The 20,730-nt window shown below is 39.9% G+C and overlaps 1 protein-coding gene across 2 annotated transcripts in view; it reads left to right on the forward strand.

The window, feature by feature from the left end:
- The first annotated feature begins 359 nt into the window (after window positions 1–359).
- The window catches only part of nrp2b (neuropilin 2b), a 77,588-nt gene continuing 57,217 nt past the window's right edge, over window positions 360–20,730 (forward strand). Inside the window, exons 1-2 of one of the 2 annotated variants that reach the window (XM_055215433.2) lie at window positions 360–1,177; window positions 8,855–9,029. In XM_055215433.2, the coding sequence (XP_055071408.2) occupies window positions 1,105–1,177; window positions 8,855–9,029 (248 nt within the window). In that variant the 5' untranslated portion in view covers window positions 360–1,104. The remainder of the gene's footprint in view (window positions 1,178–8,854; window positions 9,030–20,730) is intronic. The other variant, XM_055215432.2, reaches the window with a different exon arrangement.

Here is a 20,730-nt window from a genome sequence, read left to right on the forward strand (position 1 = left end):
ACCTTTCTTGGTTTGCAGAGGAACGCTTGAATTAATTCAGTGCCACACGCGTACTAATGCGTGGCTCAAAACGCGTCTTCACTTTTACATTTATTTACATTTAGCAGACCCTTTAATCCCAAGTGACTTTAAAGTTAAAGTCAACTAAAGGGCGCGCTGCACAACTGCTCTGTTTTAAGCATCAACAGTGCATCAAAGAGTCCATGTAATGGCTTATAATTACTGTAATTGCAACAGTTTCCTTGTGTTGTTTTTGCTATATCTATTATTGTTATCAGTTCACCACTTTCAAGAAACTCCAGCTTGTGGTTTCACACAGCCACGAGCGTTAGACCAGTCCGCGTGGCTGTGGGCTGTTTCTCTCTCCTCTCCTTTTTATAGCTTAACTGCAGGACTGAAGCGAGTGGCTCGTCTTTAATCAGAGACTGGAGAGGCGGGCCGAGGTGCTGACTGTAATGCGATAGCGCGCCCGTCCTTAATGCTATTACATCCACATGCTGCTGCTGCCGCGCTCAGACGCGGAGACGCGCAGTGCCAAACGAGCAGCGTAGAGACGGAGCCCGGGATCTCTATCACAAGACTTCACTTACGGATTCGCTTCACGGAAGATCTGATCCCAGCTGTAGCTTTCTGGCAGTTTTTAAGTGTGAGACAGAGCATTTGGTAGTGGATTGTGAGGGAAGACGCTTCATGTCAGTTGGATTTTGAAGACGAGCGCAAGCCGCGCGTACTCACTCCGCGCTGCTGTAGCTGAGGAAATCAAGGCAGTGGTAACGCGCACAGGCGGTTATCAAAAATATACTTTCTGTGTGAACTTTTGTGCATGAATAGAAAGTTGTTTCGTTTTATTTAAGTTTTTTTGTTTTGTTTCCGTGGTTGTTGCTTTTGTTTAGGATTTGAAAGACAATGTTTCGGAGATGTTAAGCAACCAAGTCTGGGTTGAAATTACAAATTTTGAAGCGTGTCGAGAAAACAAGACATTGTGATCAGACTCGAGTCTCAGTGGATACATTTGTGGACAAAATCATTTTTAAACAACATCTGAGGAACTTGAAGCCCTCAGTATTTTGCCTTCACACGCTGGGTGACATTCACCCTGAAAAGATGGATTTATTCACACAGCTCTGTGGATCTTTAATTTTCGTATGTTTATCAGCAGTTGTTTATGGAGCAGACGGTAAGTTTTTTGTTTTATTTGTTTAGTTTTCTCTAATTCTGCACATTTTGCCAATTGTAGCCTACATTTGTGATTTTTAAATTAGTCCAGATTTTGGAAATATTCATCTTAGTGTCATTTTAGACTATTCTTTGTGTCCTTTTTCAGTTAATCTAAAAATTTAAGGTGCAATAGGTTATCGGTCTTTAGATTTGAAACACCAAACAGCAATGTCTCACATTTTAATTCAAGATAAATTAGTTTAAAAAATAAAGAAATAGAACGATACAAACAAAATAAACGGGTAAACCAACAGCAACATTAGGCTCCAACGTGTAGTTTGTGAATATTTTAAACAGGTTTTAGTCTGATTATGAGTAAGAGCTCAGCGAAACGGACAGTCTCATCCCCGCAAAAGGAGACGCGCGCTGGGCACGAGCTCAGACTAACCACCCATGTCATGATGAACCCAAAACCCTTTTATTTCAATACTTCTTTACATTTTCAATCTTCTATAGGGGCCACTACATATATTTTTATAAACTGGCCCTAAGATATTTTCCCACAAACAATCCGGAGTAAATTGCAGTATAATTCTCTTCAATGAGCTTTCATAAACGGGCTCTCTATGAAATACAATTTATTATATTTTTTAACACCCATTTATGAAACAGTTTTGCAGTACAGACTACACAAGTTACTCATAACCCGTCAGTTACTGGTGATTTTCTGTCATTGTGCCTCGTGTCATGGTTATTTAGTCTTGACGACTGTATTTGTGCCGCCGCGGGCAGTTGAAGCGCCTTCAGGGACTCTCATAAGGAATATCACTGCAAATACACTAAACAGTTAACGCACACATACACAAATAGACTATAACTTGTTTGTGTTTACGCATCTTTGTTTGCGTAATTGTATTAAATATTTAAATAGTCTTTTTTGGGATTTTTTTTCGATCGTGAAACCTGTTTTTCCTAATATTCAGGTAAATACGTTTTCTTGAGTCGTAGAAAACTCCGACTAATAAAATTCACTAAACCAGTTATGAAAGCGCAAACTTTTATCAATCTTTAAATAAACACATTAAGGTTAAGCACAGACGTTACAGTATTGAACTGGTGAAGTGATATGGTAGTTTTGGCACAATATTTTAGACGGGACTTTAATGAATAAAAAACTCTAATTTTTTTAAGTATGATGATTTATATACTGACTGAATACGTTTATATTCGTGTAGTATTGTAGTATGTTAAAAGTTTTTATCATGTAATACGCATTACAGATGCATAGATAATATTCTTCTTTAAAAAAAAAATTAGTCTACTTTACACAAAATCAAAACCTAATTAGTTTTTCATTGATACCTGATAATGCAAATACTTTAACAATGTCACATAAAACGTGTCATCTGATATAAGAAGGCTAGTTTGTCGGTCTCTTTGTAATGTTAGTGGTTTCGTCTCTATACTGTATGTGCTGATGATATTTTCTCTAGTGAGGTTCTTCCGGGCTACATTAAGCTTTATTTTAAAACCAAATGTGGATGGCGGTATTGCCAGACACAACAGATCCACATGGTGATCTGCACCTGATCCAAGAGGAAAATCTCCACAGGGGTTCATCTAAAAACCCAGCTATCTCTCCAACACAACAACAGCGCCTTAATTAGTCCAGTTAAGCTTCAGACGGCTGGATCAGATGGATGAATAGTTTAGAGAGAGAGTGAGCGAGCGAGAGAGAGAGAGAGAGAGAAAATGGCTTAAATATCTACTGCTGGGCTAATATCTACCGCTCAAGCCCTGCTAAAGTGAGCTGGACTCAGCAGCTGATAAAGCACATGCTACATGATAGAATGGATGAAGCCTTTTATTCTGGTGTAGACAAAATGTAATAAGACAAGCTCTTAGAGTCTCATCACTGTGATTAAATATCTGCTATTCATCAGCTGATGTTCACTCAATGAAAATGAGAAACCGTATTGACTCCTGCCAGTCAGCCGAAGATATTTTCCAGCTCCTCTCCCGCGGCAGCCTGCGTAAAGCATGTGAATCTGCAGGTCTGAGCCGGAGAGGAAACGTGTCCACATGCGACACCATATTTTCCTGGTGTGCCTACTGGTACGAGTTTAAAAAGCATGTTGTCCACCTGCGCCTGGAGGCGAAGCTGCGATTGATTACATGCTTACGCAGCTGTGCAGACACACCTGACCACCTGCAGAGCCTCGCCAGCCGTCACCACGCTCCAGAGAAAGCACAGACCGCCGGAGCAGACTCGATGGGTAGTCTGCCCTCACAAGGGTGCAGTACACGTCAGTCTCACGATGGAGGCCGCTGCGTGTCGTGCTAAATTTCGGGAGGAATATGTGAGCAATTCTCTCCTGGCACTGGTTGTTTTCTGTGGCGTACGTACGGAGTCAATGGGAATCTCTTTAAAGTTTCATCAGATCCCTGCTAAGCCCATTTGTCATGTTCATTTTCTTCTGTTCGGTGCCCTCAAGCTTATTTTGTTCCATGTGCATAGCTTTGGTTTTTTGCAAAGTTTGTTAACTTTTTTTACATATGAATATAATTATCTTGTCTTTTAGGTCCACACCTTGTGTGTGTGTGTGTGTGTGTGTGTGTGTGTTTGTGTGTGTAGAGTTAGATTTTGTACAGCAGCTCCTCCTTTGAGCCTTGTGTTCTGTTGACACTGATGAAAGACAGATGTTAGGATTGGCAAGCTGTGTGTGTGTGTGTGTGTGTGTGTGTGTGTGTGTGTGTGTGTGTGTGTGTGTGTGTGTGTGTGTGTGTGTGTGTGTGTGTGTGTGTGTAAGGAACTCAGTGTACCACAATCTGAAGGTTTGATACCAACACCACCGAGAAAACCAGGGCGATGCATACCATGCCTGCTGAGTAATCACTTGTATCTCAGTGCCCATTGTAAAATACGCCACGTCTCCGTGGTTCTGGTGAACCATACTGCCTTGCTCATGGCATCAGTAACCCAGTGAACCACTGAACCTCACAGTTTAAGCAGAAACAAATGCGTCCATTTGAATGACGGGCCAATTAGACCACATATGTTTTTGTAATTTGTAATCAGCCTGAATGGGATAAATGTACGGAATCGCCGCAAACAACAGCCATTATGTAAATTACTGCAGTTTGTTGTCATGTCTGCTTAGTCTGTTGCACCGTTTTTTTTCCCTTTACCATCTCTTGTAATGGGAAATATTAGCACTCTCTCAGCAGAAAATGGGCCTGTAAATCAACTAAAAGAAGGTCAGATATTTGTATTCGTGCCAGCAAACGCACAGGCACTCGTTCACTCAGTCTCGTATGGAAAAGTGCTGAAACAGTGCTATCAGGATGAAATTCAAAACAACCAAGAAACACATAAATAATGCAGCTCTATTCTCATTCCCCCACCCACCTGCTCAGCACCGTTTACAGTTACTTATGGTCCTAAAGCGAGGGGGCCGGCGGCGGGTCTACCCACCGGCAGCATCCTCAATCTTGCAAGAAGTGAGGCGGGAGATACGTCTAGTATTCGAGGAGTAAAGAGGCGCTGAGTTGCTCGACTTGACAAAGTGCCGACACCCGGAAGCTCTGACAGACTGAGATCTGTTGCGGTTGTTGTGTGTACTCAGCAAAAAAGCAAGCTGACTTGGGTTGTGTGTGTGGAATAGTGAGTATTTGTGTGTAAGGGAGGATGGGAGGTGGTATTGACGCGTGCAACAATCAAAGCTATTGATTGGTTCGTGGAGATTTGATTTTGTGAATCGAATGAGTTCTGTTTGTGAAAGTAGAAGATTTGGTTTCTATCGAGCACTGATGAGAACAGTGATGTTCTGCTTTAGTCTGGATTGTGTGTTATCTCAACCATAACGCTTGTTCAGTGGGAAAATACTCCAATCCTGTTGCAGTGCCGCGAGTTCCAGTTTATCATTCTTTAATCTCCCCAGACCGAAATAAAAAGTTCACTGGAAAACACATTAAATGCTTTTTTTTGTAAAATCTTGGTTTATTTTGTAATGACTAATGATTTTTCCTTTTCTGGAAACATTTGTACAGGCTTCCATACAACACATAAAATAAAATTCGTATTTGCATTCAAATCTGTTAAAAAGCTGAACCATGTTATGGAATAAAACTTTGCTTGTTTGTTAAATTTTTTTGCATCAATTACGCAGATAATTTGCCTTTTAATAAAATTAATTTAGCAAAATTCGTAACTTCCATCCATGTTTGCTGCACTGTAAAGCCTGGTTTGTTTTTTATGTGTACGTTTAGTGGGGAACGCACAGTCTTGCTTTTATTTGACTTATATGCATTAAAGGTTTATTATACTTCTAAGCCGTAGCCTCTACGCCGTAAGCTACGTGTGTTTTCATTTATACTTTGCATCGTTTTTCGCGTCGACATGCAGTTACCCATGCAGTTACACATACAAGACCACTAGTAGGCAGTAACTACGTGTGTAACTCTCAATAGCAAATCAGCAGCCGAAGAAGAAGCAACTTGCCCATTAATCCCACAAATGAAGAAGAAGCTTGTGTTTAAAGCCCGGGATACACTGCTAAATTTTTGTCCTCTTATAAGATCATTACCTTATCACACTGTGCGACACGTATTGTTAAAACTCGGGTACGAGAGGCATATAGACTGTATGATGATGACACGGAAGACGGAAGCTTTGGCGGGAGCGTCACACATTGCGCAACGTCACCAGCATGCGCTCGTGGTAAACAAATACCGGAGCGCAGGTCTTAGCAGCAAACACACTGTGTGGTAATCATGCCAAATTTCTGACACTGTCAGAAAACTATCGTAGGCTATCTTTGGACGCAAGACCGGGAAAACGTCCGTCTTTGAACCTCTCTCACTGTACAACATAAGACCACCGATGGAGAGCCACGATCACAGAAATCGCGACGATAGTTTCACGATGGTAATCTTTCGTCTGGGACAGCCAATAATCGTGCAGTATATCCCGGGCTTAAGATGACAAGCAGTGATGATATAAATAGACAGCTAATTTTGTGATTGGTTCCTTATTTCAGGGGCAAAAAAGGTCCATAGTTTCCATGCTAGACTTGCAGCGTGAATAAATTTGCGCGCAAGGCAGCATGGGGAAACCCAGGCAAGTTAAATATCACATCTCAAGCCCATCTTTGTTTTTACTGTGGTAAGCGGAAATCCGTATGAGTAAATGCAGATATTTTTGACCTAATGGGAGGGGTTCTAGTACACCAATCACAGCGTTTGGGGCTGCCTAGCATTGACACAATGTTACATTTTGGGAGAGGTGCATGTCGGCAATGGCGTAGGCTAGCTTTACACACGCATGCGCATTGCGACAAATTGCAACGCCTTTCTTGGCCTTCATACTAAATACTCGTACAACCTTCGCGTACAAATTTCTGATGACCAAATTTGTACGCTGTACCACTGTACACTGACCCTCGCATACTCTTAAAAACGTGACTATACTACAGCCTTAAATCATGGACAAGACCATCAAATTGGCAAACAATTGGCAAACAAAACCAAAATTGCACACACGCGCACACACGGGGTGTTGACTTTGGCCCATTCACCAGGGCTGCATACTGCTGTGATAGCATGTGGCAGAGACTGTAGATGGATAGGCTCCTTTAGGAGCACAGACACAATAATTCATGAGGCCACCTCACACAGCAACACCACACTACTGCAGTACCTGTTTCTCTCTCTCTCTCTCTCTCTCTCTCTCTCTCTCTCTTCTCTTCTTTCTCTCTCTCCTCGGAGCGGAAGTAGATCTCTGCACTGTCAGACCGGTTCTGTGAAGGCCCAGAGTTTAGAGCAGCAGAACACCTTCTAATGAGACCCGTCAGCCGACACCGCACACACACATACAAACACAACCGAGCAAACCCAAATCATTTGAGAAAGTGTTGAGATGTCATGATCGTTCAGTTGCAGCCTGCAGGAGTGTGTGTTTCGGTGTTGTATTGTGCCAACAGCACACAGGCGAACCTTTGAATTGAGCTGCTGATTGGCTGTTCAGAGCTAGATTTGTTATTTTAGTCAAGATTGCATTATTTTTTCTTGTTTAATGGTACTTGATTTATTATTATTTCCTGAAGTGGACCTTGTTTCCTGTTCCTAGCTGCGCATATAAGTGGAGGCCAGCTGGGTTTTAAATCCAATATAGTACTGTACACACCACGCTGTCAAGGTAGGTTTCCAAATGTCACTGCTTGAAATTCTGCTGCGTTGCGGGCACCTGGTGTCGCTCCCATATTTTAAATATTTGACATTGAATCGTGTTAGATCAGAGGTGAGTGGGTTTTAGAATTAGGATACATTTTAGTTGCAGTGTGCATTTGAATGCAGCGTGAATACTGAAGGTGTAAGAGGGTGCAAGTGTCTTGTTTTCCATCGGTGAGAAAGAGTGAATGAGTGAGAGATCAAGCGTGCAATACAGATGAGTTGTAATTGTTCACAGAAAGTAGCGCGGAAACCGCCACAGACCTCAAACTGTCAATCAAAGTTTCATTTTCTCTGAACACTTTCCCAGCGTCCCCAGTGGGCCACTACGTGTGACGTTGAAACGTCAACTTTGTGCATGTTGGTTGCGGTGCATTTATATTGAATTTCAAGTAAAGGCACAATCCATGTTGGCATATGTTCGCCGGTGCTGCATTGTTGGTTTACAGTAACCACTAAGTTTTGGAACAAAATGTGTCCCATTCGCTAGACAAGACGAGTTGTTTGACTTTGATGAATGTGAAAGATCTGAATCTTTCAGCATCTCCATACCTTAAACATTCATGCGTATCCTTTCCGTGAACATGTCTGTTCGGTGCAAGCTGACATCATAACGCTCTACTGGAGGTTAAACAGCTGTGCCTCCATACTACGATGAGAGCAATAATTAATGAAAGCAATATCAATTATTTGAGCTTTGGGAGCTCAGGGGTTATCCTAGAAGAAAATGGTAAACACAGGCACGGGAGAGAGGAAGAGAGCACTGTCTGTTCATTTTTTCCCCTTACAATAAGGGATCTTTGTGGATGAACATTGGACAGCTCACAGCATTGGGTTGACCTTTAACCTCATGTGGACACGCTTCCTGTCAATGAATAGTTTGCCCTGTGTAATAGAGCAGTTTTTATAAAGAAAGACTGATAGTGATGCTGATTGTGTCCTAATGTTTGCAGATTGCTTGCCAATGATACAGTTGTTTGCTAGATGTTGTATATAACAATGTATGGCAGCTAGGGTGTTTTCTGATTGGTCGGTTTGTGCTGATGCGAAACAAAGGGATTGGATCATATTGAATTTTTACGATTTAATCATTTGTGTGAGCCACAAATGTTGCAACTCACCTTTTGTCCTTCTTTGTATTTCTGAGTGTTTGTTTGACTAGAGGAGTTGATATTGAAAACCTTTGCTAAGATGTGAATTGTTATATTGCTTTATTTTATTACCCTTGGGTTTAATTGATTTATGTAATGTAATGTTTAATGGCCTCTTATTGTATATTTGAATCCATGCATTTGATGAAGTAATGTTAGGATTGGTGGAAATTGGGTATTTAAAAACATTGTATGTAAGCCTGATATAGGTCAGTGGATCGAAACATTTTCATTAATAAATAATCTTTGCAAGTATGGGTAGTGTGCGGGGTCTTATCTTTTCTTGCATCTCACCTTTTCACCTTTCATTTCCACAGAGCCATGTGGTGGTCAATTGGATGCCAGTGACGCCGGCTACATCACTACGCCCGGTTACCCTTTGGAGTATCCACCCCATCAGAACTGTAGATGGATCATCACAGCCCCTGAGCCGTCTCAGCGTATCGTCCTAAACTTTAACCCTCACTTTGAACTGGAAAAACTCGACTGCAGGTTAGTAATACAGTATGACATTTTAAGTGCAAAGGCTGTGTACATACTGTACAACAATCCATGCACTACAAATAATGTGTTAAAAAATGAAAGTGTGCCGCGTCCATCTAAAGCACTGATCTCCAACATGAGTCTGTAAGTTGCCCGCCAAAGCACATTCTATTAACAGCCTCAATTTTACTATTTATTTATTATATATTTTTGTATAAGCTTGGCTTATTTTATGTATGATAACATTTTAAACACTGATAAAACAAAAAAAAAATGTTATCAGAGACTATAAATAGCTCCCCAGTTTTATCCATTATGGTAGCTCTTACAAAAAGGTTGGAGACCCCTGATCTAAAGCTTCCTACAGTACATATAACAGTCAATATATCAAAGGTGAGTTATATTTCCTCTGACACAGTTGAAGATGTCTGTTTTTTGGCTATGGGTCCCAGACATCAAAGCAGATGGAACGTGAAGAAGAACAGCAAATTATTCGCTCTAATAAGGCTGTATTTCATATACCCAGGGCAATCATGCTTTTTTTAATGAACAAATTAATTCTGCTATAACTCATAATGCCTTTTTCTCAAACGATAAGATTTGGAAAAGACTGCCGAAATTTCCAGTCTCGCCTAGTGATTATTGGGAGCCTTCCCATAATGCTTTCCCGAGTCTGGCTCTAGAGTCGACATTACAAACGCTCTTCACTTTAATTAAATATCCAATAAACAAAGCTTTGACACGCGTTTCTGGGAATCATGTGCAGGCTTAAGCTCAAAGCATGTATTTCACTGGCAGCTGTGCCCATTCCTCCCTCTGTTGGACAGCAGCAGAAATGCATGGAACGTGTTCAAGAAATGCATGGCACATGTTACACAGAAATATACAGGATGATGCCGTCAAAGTTTTGCTTCACTTTCACACTTTGGGTAGGCTTGTTTCATAAAATAGGACAAATTCAGGGGGAATTAGCAATCACAACTGAAGGCTTTGACGTTTGTGAGTCGTGCTTTACAAACACTTCTCGGCAGAGCCACAAAGTCTGTCACAACCTGCCACTTCAAGCTCTCTCACTCTTTTCACTGAATTTTGCCCTCTGTCCTTTCGGCATTTATTAACATTTTGGATCCATTAATTATACATAGAAGTGTTTTTAAAGAGTGAATTTTGGGAGGGCTTTTGACATTCCTTTGTTGATTTAAGCATTCATTTTTTACAAGCTTTTGTTGAAAGTCGCTTCTCTGAGCACTTTCATTGAGAACGGCAACACAGAGAGAGAGACAGAGAGACAGAGAGACAGAGAGAGAGAGAGATCAAAAGGAGGAGACAGGAAGGCTTGATATATGTTTCATTTCCCCACTTTGCTCCCTCCTTGGTGGTTTGTGCATGGCACAGTAGTGTTGTTATTTTTGTCTTTATTCTTCCTCTGTCTCTGCTTGTATAGCAGAAGATGTTGTACAGTAAATTACATCACGCATTTTATTGCATGCTTTTCTCTGACTGGGATTTTTTTCACTTGCATTAGTAAACAAAGCTCAATATTGCTTAATATTGTTGTTAGTAATTCTTAGGCTAACATCCTTACACTAATAACTAGAGATGCACCGATAAATCGGCCAATAATCGGTGATAATCGGCTTTCGGCTGATAGTTTAAAAACAGCTAATAGTTATGGCCGATATATGGTCGAATTTAAGCTTTGTGCAGTCCCTCCAGAGAAACGTGATTATGCGATCGCATGATATAACGCATAATATATGGGGCGCAAAATATGCGGGACTTGCATGATTTTATAATCCCTGCATTTTCGTAGCAAAAATCCAACCCATTCTCACCAAAAAGCGTACAAATGACTTATCGTGCAATAGATACGGCAAATCCCGATTTTGCGTGCATATGATACGCCAGTCCTTCCCATTCACTTATATGGCGAATCGTTTCGTGACGTTTTGTTTGTTGTTTTCTCGTTTGTTTTCTGTTTTTTTTACCATTTTCGCTTGGGTTTAGGGTTAGAACAACTTTTTGTTATATAAAAATGACATCCTAACCCAAACCCCAACTCTAACCCCAACTCCAAGCGACCATGGCTTAAATATAGATACAAACATAGAGAAACCTGTATATTAAATAACCTGCTTAAACAAATGTGAAATCTAAGCCTAAACCCAAGCGAAAATGGTTTAAAAAGCAGAAAACAAATGAGAAAACAATAAATAAAACGTCACAAAACGATTCGCCATATAAGTGAATGGGAAGGACTGGCGTATCATATGCACGCAAAATCGGAATTTGGCATATCTATTGCACGATAATCACACTGCGTGTCATTTGTGCGCATCTTGGTGAGAACGGGTAGCAAAAATCATTCAAGAATTTTTTTTTGCATTTACCTCTCACAAGCGCAGCAATTTTTGCAAGTTTCCACAATTTCATCGCATAAAATTGCATAAATATCCCGCATATTCCATCGCATTTTTTAAGAAAACGTGCCGCAAGATCAAGGATTTTTGCCCGCAACAAAAAAATATTTTCTGAAAGGACTGTCTGTGTATAGAAAATTTAAAGAAACATCACTAGTTTAATGTTCAATATTAATGGTCATTACATGAATGAATAACATGTAATGTAATATTCAGAATTGAGTAAATGCAAGTTAATATAATCACCTAACTATCAGCATCGGTATCAGCAGATATCAGTCTGAATAATTGGCTATCGATATCGGTGCAAAATTTAATATCGGTGCATCTCTACTAATAACATGACTTTTTTTCTGTGCCTGTACAAAAAGTCACTGCCTTGTTTGGATGGTTCCTAGCCAGGACATTTATATGAAGTTGTTGTTGTAGTAAGCCAAATGAGCCCCCCCAAATGTCATTTATATTTTCTAGTGCACAGATATGGCTTAGGTTGCATCTTTTAAGGAAGCCTATGGGATTTGAAAGTACTGGCAGCCTTTCCTCAACAAGCCAGATATTTGAGGTTTGATTTATTTCTATAGCCTCCGTAGTGTGGGAGGAGTTACAAGTCAAAGTTTAATACTTAGGGGTTTGTTTAAATCCCTAACCCTAAATATGAGCAGTAGTGATAGTTATGCTTGCCTTAAGCTCACAGGATCAAGAGAGACCACGTTTTGCTGTAGTGAAGGAGAATGTAAGCTGATCATAGCTACCTTACATTTGTATGGTTTGTTTGGCGGTGAGAGGAAAATTGGGTTTAAATTGAGCTATAAGACCTTGGCAACTATGCTGATAAGGGTGACTACAGCAATATAGGCTCAGCTGATCGCCCCCTTGAACCTGTGCTCCCACTCTCTCTCTCTTTCTTTCTCTCTCTCTCACTGTGAAGCCCTGTAACCGTCTCAGCCACAGTTATTTACAGCCTATGATTTCACTCTAGGTACAGCTACTTTTACAGCTGTGAATTCTGATCTGTGTGCCTTACAAATATACTAATTATACGTCAATCTTTACTGTACAGTACTACAGGAAAATACAATCAAGATGTTTTTTTCCCTCGGCCAGGCTGTCAAATTTCAGAGTATCGAGCTATTTTGGAATCCAACAAGATCCTAATTTGTTATTGCACAGTAAACACAAGTCTTTAATAAACAACTCATAAAATGATCTATCCATTAGCACAAACAAACAAACACAGCAGCCATTTGTACAAGTATACAGTTGTGTTTTTCCCATTAGCTTCAGCAGAGAAAACAATTCTCAAAAAGACAGATGTCATGCTGGAGAGATTTTAAAACAAAGTTTTTGTGAGGTGGACAGATAGTTTAGTTGTGTTGCCGGGACTCACGGAGGGATAATAACAGACGCTGAGCAGTAATAGTGTACCACTAGTGTAGACTATACAAGCATTCAAGCCCACCCTAACAACAGCAAGGGCCATTAAACTCTACAGTAAGTGTATAGTATGTTAATACATGGCTATGTCTAAGCAAGAGTTAGATGTACTTAACCAACTAGATGTTTTTCGTTTGATTTACTTAGGGTGAACATAGACAGTATTCATCGGTGAACAGGATGGTTATGCAAGTTAGCTTGGACTAGCATGAAAACTGTTAGCTAGTAATTTCTCATAGGAATACATAATGCAACTTCTTAACAAATTCTTTATCTCCTTGTTCTTTTAGCGGATGTTTACAGCATGTTATGGCCCTGGATTTGTTATAAGATGTTATCCTTCACACATATTGTGGTTAAGACACTTTAACAACAATATTTATTTGATCTAAGGTGATCCTGAGGTAGTAACAGCTCAGTATCATTTTATTGGACACGAACTGGCTCCATTGACAGCTTAAGCACCATACTTAATTTATTTAACCTGAATCACTTTCTCTGTCAAATATGATTATGCAGCTCGGAGATCATATCCAGACAAACCTCCCAGTACTGACTGACAAATGTTTATGTTCACACATGCTAAAAACTGGCTGGACTTTTGGGTTTCCTCATGAAGTTTAGTCTGTCTCTCTGCCACCACACCCATGTTGTCTGTCACATTGTCTCTTACTTCTTCCATTTCCACTGTTTTGACTCGCGTAGACTAGCATATGAAATGCAACGAAAGTAAATGTGACCCTGGACCAAAAAAACAGTCATAAGGGTACATTTTTTAAAAATGAGATTTATACTTTATATGAAAGTTGAATAAATAAGCTTTCCATTGATGTATGATTTGTTAGTATAGGACAATATTTGGGAGAAATACAACTTTGTTTGAGGGTGGAAAAAATATAAATATTAAGAAAATTTATGCTATTTAAAACATGATCTTTACTTAATGTCATAATGATATTTGGCATAAAAGAAAATATCATTGATTTTGACCCAATGTCAATGTATTGTTGGCTATTGCTACAAATTTAACCATGCGACTTAAGTCACAAATGATGAGTGATCTACTTTTGTGGTCCATTATTTGGATTTGGAAAAACCTGTGGAGAAAATGTTTTTTTTTAGCTTACAGTTGTGTTCAAAATTATTCAACCCCCAATGCTGTTAAGGGTTTTAGGGAATTTAGTGTACATTTGTAATTGTATTCAGAATGAAATCCTACAATGACTTCTTAAAGAACCATATGCAACTAAAATGACATCAATTGGTTTTGTAATATAGTAGTAAATGTTTTTTTTTGTGAATTCTTCATTGACACAATTATTCAACCCCTTAAAGAACTACCACTCTGAAGAACAGAGGTTCATTGAAGTGTTTTCAATCAGGTATTGAAAACACCTATGGATGTCAGGGAACAGCAATAAAGCCTAATAAGCACCAATTAGGCAGCTTTAAAATGACTGTGATACTCAACTCCTTCTAAACATTTACTGGTGTGGTTACAAACATGGTGAAGTCAAAAGAATGGTCCAGGAAGACAAGAGAAGAGGTGATTAATCTTCACAGGAAGGGCAATGGCTATAAGAAGATTGCAAAGATGTTAAACATACCAAGAGACACCATAGGAAGCATCATTCGCAAATTCAAGGCAAAGGGCACTGTTGAAACGCTTCCTGGTCGTGGCAGAAAAAAGATGCCAACTGCGACTGCTGTGCGCTATCTAAAGCGTAGAGTGGAAAAAAGTCCCCGTGTGACTGCTGAGGAACTGAGAAAAGATTTGTCAGATGTGGGTACTGAAGTTTCTGCTCAGACAATACGGCGCACCCTGCATACTGAAGGCCTCCATGCCAGAACTCCCAGGCGCACCCCCTTGCTGTCTCCAAAGAATAAGAAGAGTCGACTGCAGTATGCCAAAAGTCATGTGGACAAACCACAGAAGTTTTGGGATAGTGTTCTGTGGAAAATTAGAACTGTTTGGGCCCATGGATCAACGCTATGTTTGGAGGAGGAAAAACAAGGCCTATGAAGAAAAGAACACCTTGCCTACTGTGAAGCATGGTGGGGGGTCAATCATGCTTTGGGGCTGTTTTGCTTCTGCAGGTACAGGGAAACTTCAGCGTGTGCAAGGTACCATGAATTCTCTTCAGTACCAGGAGATATTGGATGACAATGTGTTGCAGTCCGTCACAAACCTGAGGCTTGGGAGACGTTGGACCTTTCAACAGGACAATGATCCCAAGCATACCTCCAAATCCACTAGAGCATGGTTGCAGAAAAAAGGCTGGAACATTTTGAAGTGGCCATCGCAGTCACCAGACTTAAATCCGATTGAGAACCTCTGGTGGGACTTAAAGAAAGCAGTTGCAGTGCGCAAGCCTAAGAATGTGAATGAACTGGAGGCTTTTGCCCATGATGAATGGGCGAAGATACCCGTAGATCGCTGCAAGACACTTGTGTCAAGCTATGCTTCACGTTTAAAAGCTGTTTTAACTGTAAAAGGATGTTGTATTAAGTACTAAGATTGAATGTCACTTGGGGGTTGAATAAAACTGAAAATGATGTGAGCACAGAAAAGACATTTGTGGTTATTTCATTATAAATGTTATGTTATATTTGTCTGACCTACACATGCCTCTTTGATGTAATTGTAAGCAGGATGACTGAATGATCAAAATCAATGTCAAACCGGCCAAAACAATCAATTTCAGTTGGGGTTGAATAATTTTGAACACAACTGTAAATAGGAAAAATATTTTATTATTTTTGAGCGTGATGCTAATGCTAATGTGCTAAGCTATGCTAAATGTGGTAGCGCCAGACCCGGAGATCGGCTGAATGGATTCCAAAAATGAAATGTTTTACTCTAGGGGACCTGGAAAATGAGCATATTTTCAAAAAAAAGTGGAGTGTCCCTTTAAGAAGCCTAGTGAGAATACAATTAAAAAGCATTTAGAAAATCATCTAAAATAGAATGGTGAGTGGTGACCAGTTATGTTTGTCACTCTCTCTTATTTACTTTCATGTCTTACTCTGTCCTCTGTCTTACTTTCCATCTCTGTCTCTTTCTTCACTTGTGCTCGTTCGTTCGGTCTGATTAAAATGAGTCATTTCCCAAAGCACGGCCCGTTATTTTACATTCCCCCCTCACTCTCATCAGACTTAGATGAAGTAAACAGTGTTGATAGTCCGACCACACCGCTGCTGCAAACGCTCCCTCAACAGCATTTACAATGCTCTGCAGAGACCACACCATAGATAGCGTTGAATGTGGGCTTACTAAAGAAAAGCATGGAGACGTTGGTTCCCTGCTAAACACCAAGTGAGCTATCTCAAACAAGACAGGCTGATTTCCTTATTGAACATTCAGGAGCGTGCCATAAATGCTGCCTACATACAGTAGGCAATTGCTAGGTTTTGAAACCATTATTCCACAAAAGCGCCAGATGAGTGGGAAAAATAGGAAGGGATGAGCATAGGATTTTTCCTCTAGTACTAGTGCCTGATAATGTGGTGGAATCCAGAGTGGCCTTTCATTGCTCTCTGCCACAGCAGGTAGATGACAAAGACCAGATGCAATTTAAGACAAGCTGATGTATTGGAGTTTACAGGCAACAGCTCAGAGTTTACACAAGAGAGATCATTGCATGAACTGTCATACCGACTGCATTCTGATTCACCAGATTGTTGCACGCCTCCTTGGCACAGCATCAAATGTGTCCCGCTCCTAAAAGTTATAAATAGATAATTGTGGAATAAATAAAATAAGCATGGGTTGATTTATTATGATATATCTGTAATGCAATCAGCAGAGCTGACATGGATATAGAAACAAGGCTGAGCAGGTTAAAGTCATGGTTCTCTCTTTCTCTATCACTTTCATCCTTATCTTTTTCTCCATCCGCACTCGCCTTCTCCTCCCGCAGGCACTGTATTCCAGTTTTTGATATTATCTAATCAAAATATTAATGCACAAAAATGCATATGCCATATGATTTCTTTCTGGGGATTGTCACTAGAACAACAACATCCTTGAGTTCATTACAAGGAGGAATTTATGCTTTACATTTATATACTAAGTTTAGAGATTATTTCACCTAATAAATTATAACATTACACAGTACCAAACATAGCTTGAATTGAATGTAGTTGGGGTGTGTTTTCTCTAACCTTTCTCTTAAAAATAAAGTTTTTTTCAAGCAACGCCATAGAAAAAACATTTTGGTTTCCAAAAGGACCTCTTATGTCAAAGGGCCAATGCTTTCTTTTTATGGTCTGCAAAACTTTAGGATTAGGGTAGGTTGTGTCTGGTTGTTAACCTTAACAACCAGACACATTTTTGAAAACTTTTTTTAAGGTTGCATAGTCTTATTTGTGGTTCTCAAGAAATTTGACCTGTCCATTGTTGGCATCTCACGAATGCTGTGCACTTTGCTGTCATACAGTTTGCATGGTAAAACCTTTGAGATTCATTACACAGATCGTTGGAATGCTTGATTCTGATTGGCCAGTCGCAACATTTGCAAGATGCTGCAAATCAGGTACAGTTTAATATTACACAAAAATGTAATATGTCTTTTAATACCATATATGACATTATATTTACAAACGATTAAACCAAATAGTGTGTTCATGACATTTAAACGTCTTATCTTATCTTATCTTAAAACCGAAAATAAATGGGTTTTCCTCGCACAATGTCTGCATTTATTAAAAATGAGCAAATAAAATTTTTCAAATCAATATTTAATGTTCCTTACTTATGAGGTAAATAGCGGTGTAATAAGCGGGATAATGTACAGACAGCCGGTTGCCTATACATTATCCCTTACTAAACACCTCCTAAAATGTACATTCGATCAGGGTCAGGCGAATCCGATGCCATCTCAACCACGCAGGTCTTTTTTAGACTTATCAGTCGACCAGTCGTTCAGTTGCCATCAACACTGGTGCTCTGTGACATTGAGGTTTTGTCATCTATAAAGGGGGAGATCCGAACTGACGATAACCCGAGAGCATTTTTAGCCTCTCAACTTCGGCTACATGCAGAGCTGCGATCACAGACCCTGTGACACCCCACCGTTTCCAGCTGGAGGCGGAGACATCTGCCTTTGTTCCTGCGGTACCCTCACAAGGGATGGCAGTGAAACTATGTTAACTCAGCATGTAGGCACTGGCCTCTTAGTTGCTGATGGTTGGCATGAGGTTCTACTAAGGAAATAGTTTTACACAGCAGTTTTTCGGCGTGTGTTTTTTTCCGTGACAGATTTGACAAATGAACACATTTGACCACACAGCTAGATATCCTCCCGAGCGAGGCGAACAGTACAGGATGATATCATCACTCTGTTGCTCTCCCCAAGGGTTCTTCTGATCAATGTGCGTTTTCCTCTTGTAATGAAGAATCAATGGATGGTGTGAAGGTGGACTGGACTCAGGGGGTCAGGCGGGACGTATCACATGGCTGTTATGAGTGTTATGACCATTATAGGGTTGCTAGGCTTACAGGGCATGTATTCAGTGAAGTTGGTTTATAAAGGAATACTTCAGATCTTTTTTTTGATAAATGACATGCTTACAATTTTCTCAGAAATTTCGGAAGGCAATATCAACCCCCATTCTTTTCGTTCTCTGCCGTTTGGTTTTACGGCCGAGCAAATGGCCGATCTGAGCGTGGTCTGGGAATTCTCTCAAACAAGCAGTTAATATTTTAGAGCCAGTTTAAGTAGTTTAATACTTCCGCTGGGTAAAACTGAGGTTTTTATGCAAAACCCATGATTACTTACTTTTGCTCAAAGGATGAGAATCCCTGGAGTGAAGCGAATCTGCAGATGTTTATTTTTTAGACTTGCATATGTTTTTGGATATTTGCCAGAGTATCTGCCCATCTTTTATTGGAAGCTAAAGAAATTAGTTAGATTTAGAGTTGACACAAATCAAGCTTTTGAAATGCCTGTTAAAACATTTACAGCCGGGTCAGAAATCAACAGGGATCAAGGCAAATGTACCACAAATTCTGTGTGGATTTATGTGTTATTAAAACAAAAAATGCAATGAATAAACACTTTTCCCTGAAAAACTATTAATTAAATAAGCATTTATAACTTACATTGCTCAGGCAAACATGGAGCTCCGCCCCCAAACCAATACTTTGGTGGTTGAGCCCCCATTATTTTAGTCCATCAATGTCAGGCTTTTCTATGATCTTAGTATCTCAGAAATGCCAAATTTCACTTTATAAAAACTGATTTACAGTATTTTGCTGTCAAAGCCTTGTGTCACTAAGAACAGGGTTCCCTTGAAAGTTTGTGAATCTGGGGGAAAATTCAAGGCCCTGGGAAGTTGTTGAAAATATACATACAAAGATACAGGTCATTGAAAGTGCTTGAATCTATTTTATGCAAGAAGTTTTCTGGAAAAAAATCCATATAATTCCCTGTTGTGTAGGATAATGTCTAGGGATGCACCAATATGGAAATTTTGGCCGATACCGATAACCGATAACTCTTTATATTTGGGGGGCAATAACCGATATATATATATAGGCCGGTAAATATTCATATTATTTTCACAATGAAAAACTCCCAGACCGCGGACATCTTGTCTTTGCGCTAGACTAGCTTACTCTTCTTAAGCCCGCAACACGTGTCATCTTCGTGCTATGTCACAGAAAGCACCAATCAAAACTTCACATGGCCAGCAATGAGCAAGTGAAGTGGTTCAACAAACCAAAATAATCCATCATTTATCGGCTTTCATTTATCGGCCTAATTTTGCTATCAGACCGATAACCGATAATATTAAAAATAAGCAGTTATTGGCCGATAACGATATGTCGGCCGATATATCGTGCATCCCTAATAATATCATAAACATTTTAGACTTTTAAAAACTAGTGCTAAACTGTTCGCTTTAAATGCTTATATGTTCTGTATGCGAATGTTGATTAATACCAAAATGCTTTTTTGCATAGTTGTGTTTGACAAATGAAAACGTCTCGGGTAACGTATGTAACTGTTGTTCCCTGAGAAGGGCACGAGACGCTGCGTCTCCCTTGCCATACTTCCTGCGTCCCTGTAACGCCGTCTTTGGCAATATTTCAGATAGCGATATACTTCTTGGCTCCTGCGTCACCCTGTCTTTGTTGTTATGCCTCAACATTTGTTGAATTGGATATACACATTTAGACGCACTTACCCCGGATGCATCCCCAAAGTGTCACCGCAGTGACGCAGCACGAGTTCCCTCGAAAGGGAACTGTAACAATGTATCTTTCAAAAATGTAACACTATGTAACCTTGTTCTCACTTGAAATGTGTCCCCACATTTAGTCCTTGAATTTGAGGTGTTGGACCTGGAAAGTCCTTGAAAGGTCCTTGAATTTGAAGTTTACTAAGGTGTGGGAACCCTGTAAGGATAAATGGCTCATCTGAAATCAGCAAGAAACTTTTGATGCTTGACTGCTATGCAAGTGTGAAAACATATACTGCCTGATAGCATTAAAAGACACTTGAAAAATAACAAGCTGCTCTATGTAGGAGGGGAACATATGCATACTTAACTACCTTGGTAAAAAAAACTCGGGTGACAAAGCCTGTTTCTCTTTGCACTGACTGGTGCAAAGTAAAAGTGAAATAAAGCAAAATTAAAAGAAAAGGAAATCAGTCATTGACCGAAAATGTTTTAGTGCACATTTACGTTTTCAGCTTTTTCTCTCCAAACACTATTCAGTACTAAGATCCATGAAAATCTAATTACTTTTGCATCTGCAGCAGCAAACACAAGCCAGTGTTTGTGTTGATTTTTGCTGCTCATGTGACTGTAATGGCCCTGCACAGCATGTGTTCTCAGTGATAGGTGAA

Source organism: Misgurnus anguillicaudatus, chromosome 17 (genome assembly GCF_027580225.2).
Source record: "Misgurnus anguillicaudatus chromosome 17, ASM2758022v2, whole genome shotgun sequence".
Lineage (NCBI taxonomy): Eukaryota > Metazoa > Chordata > Actinopteri > Cypriniformes > Cobitidae > Misgurnus > Misgurnus anguillicaudatus.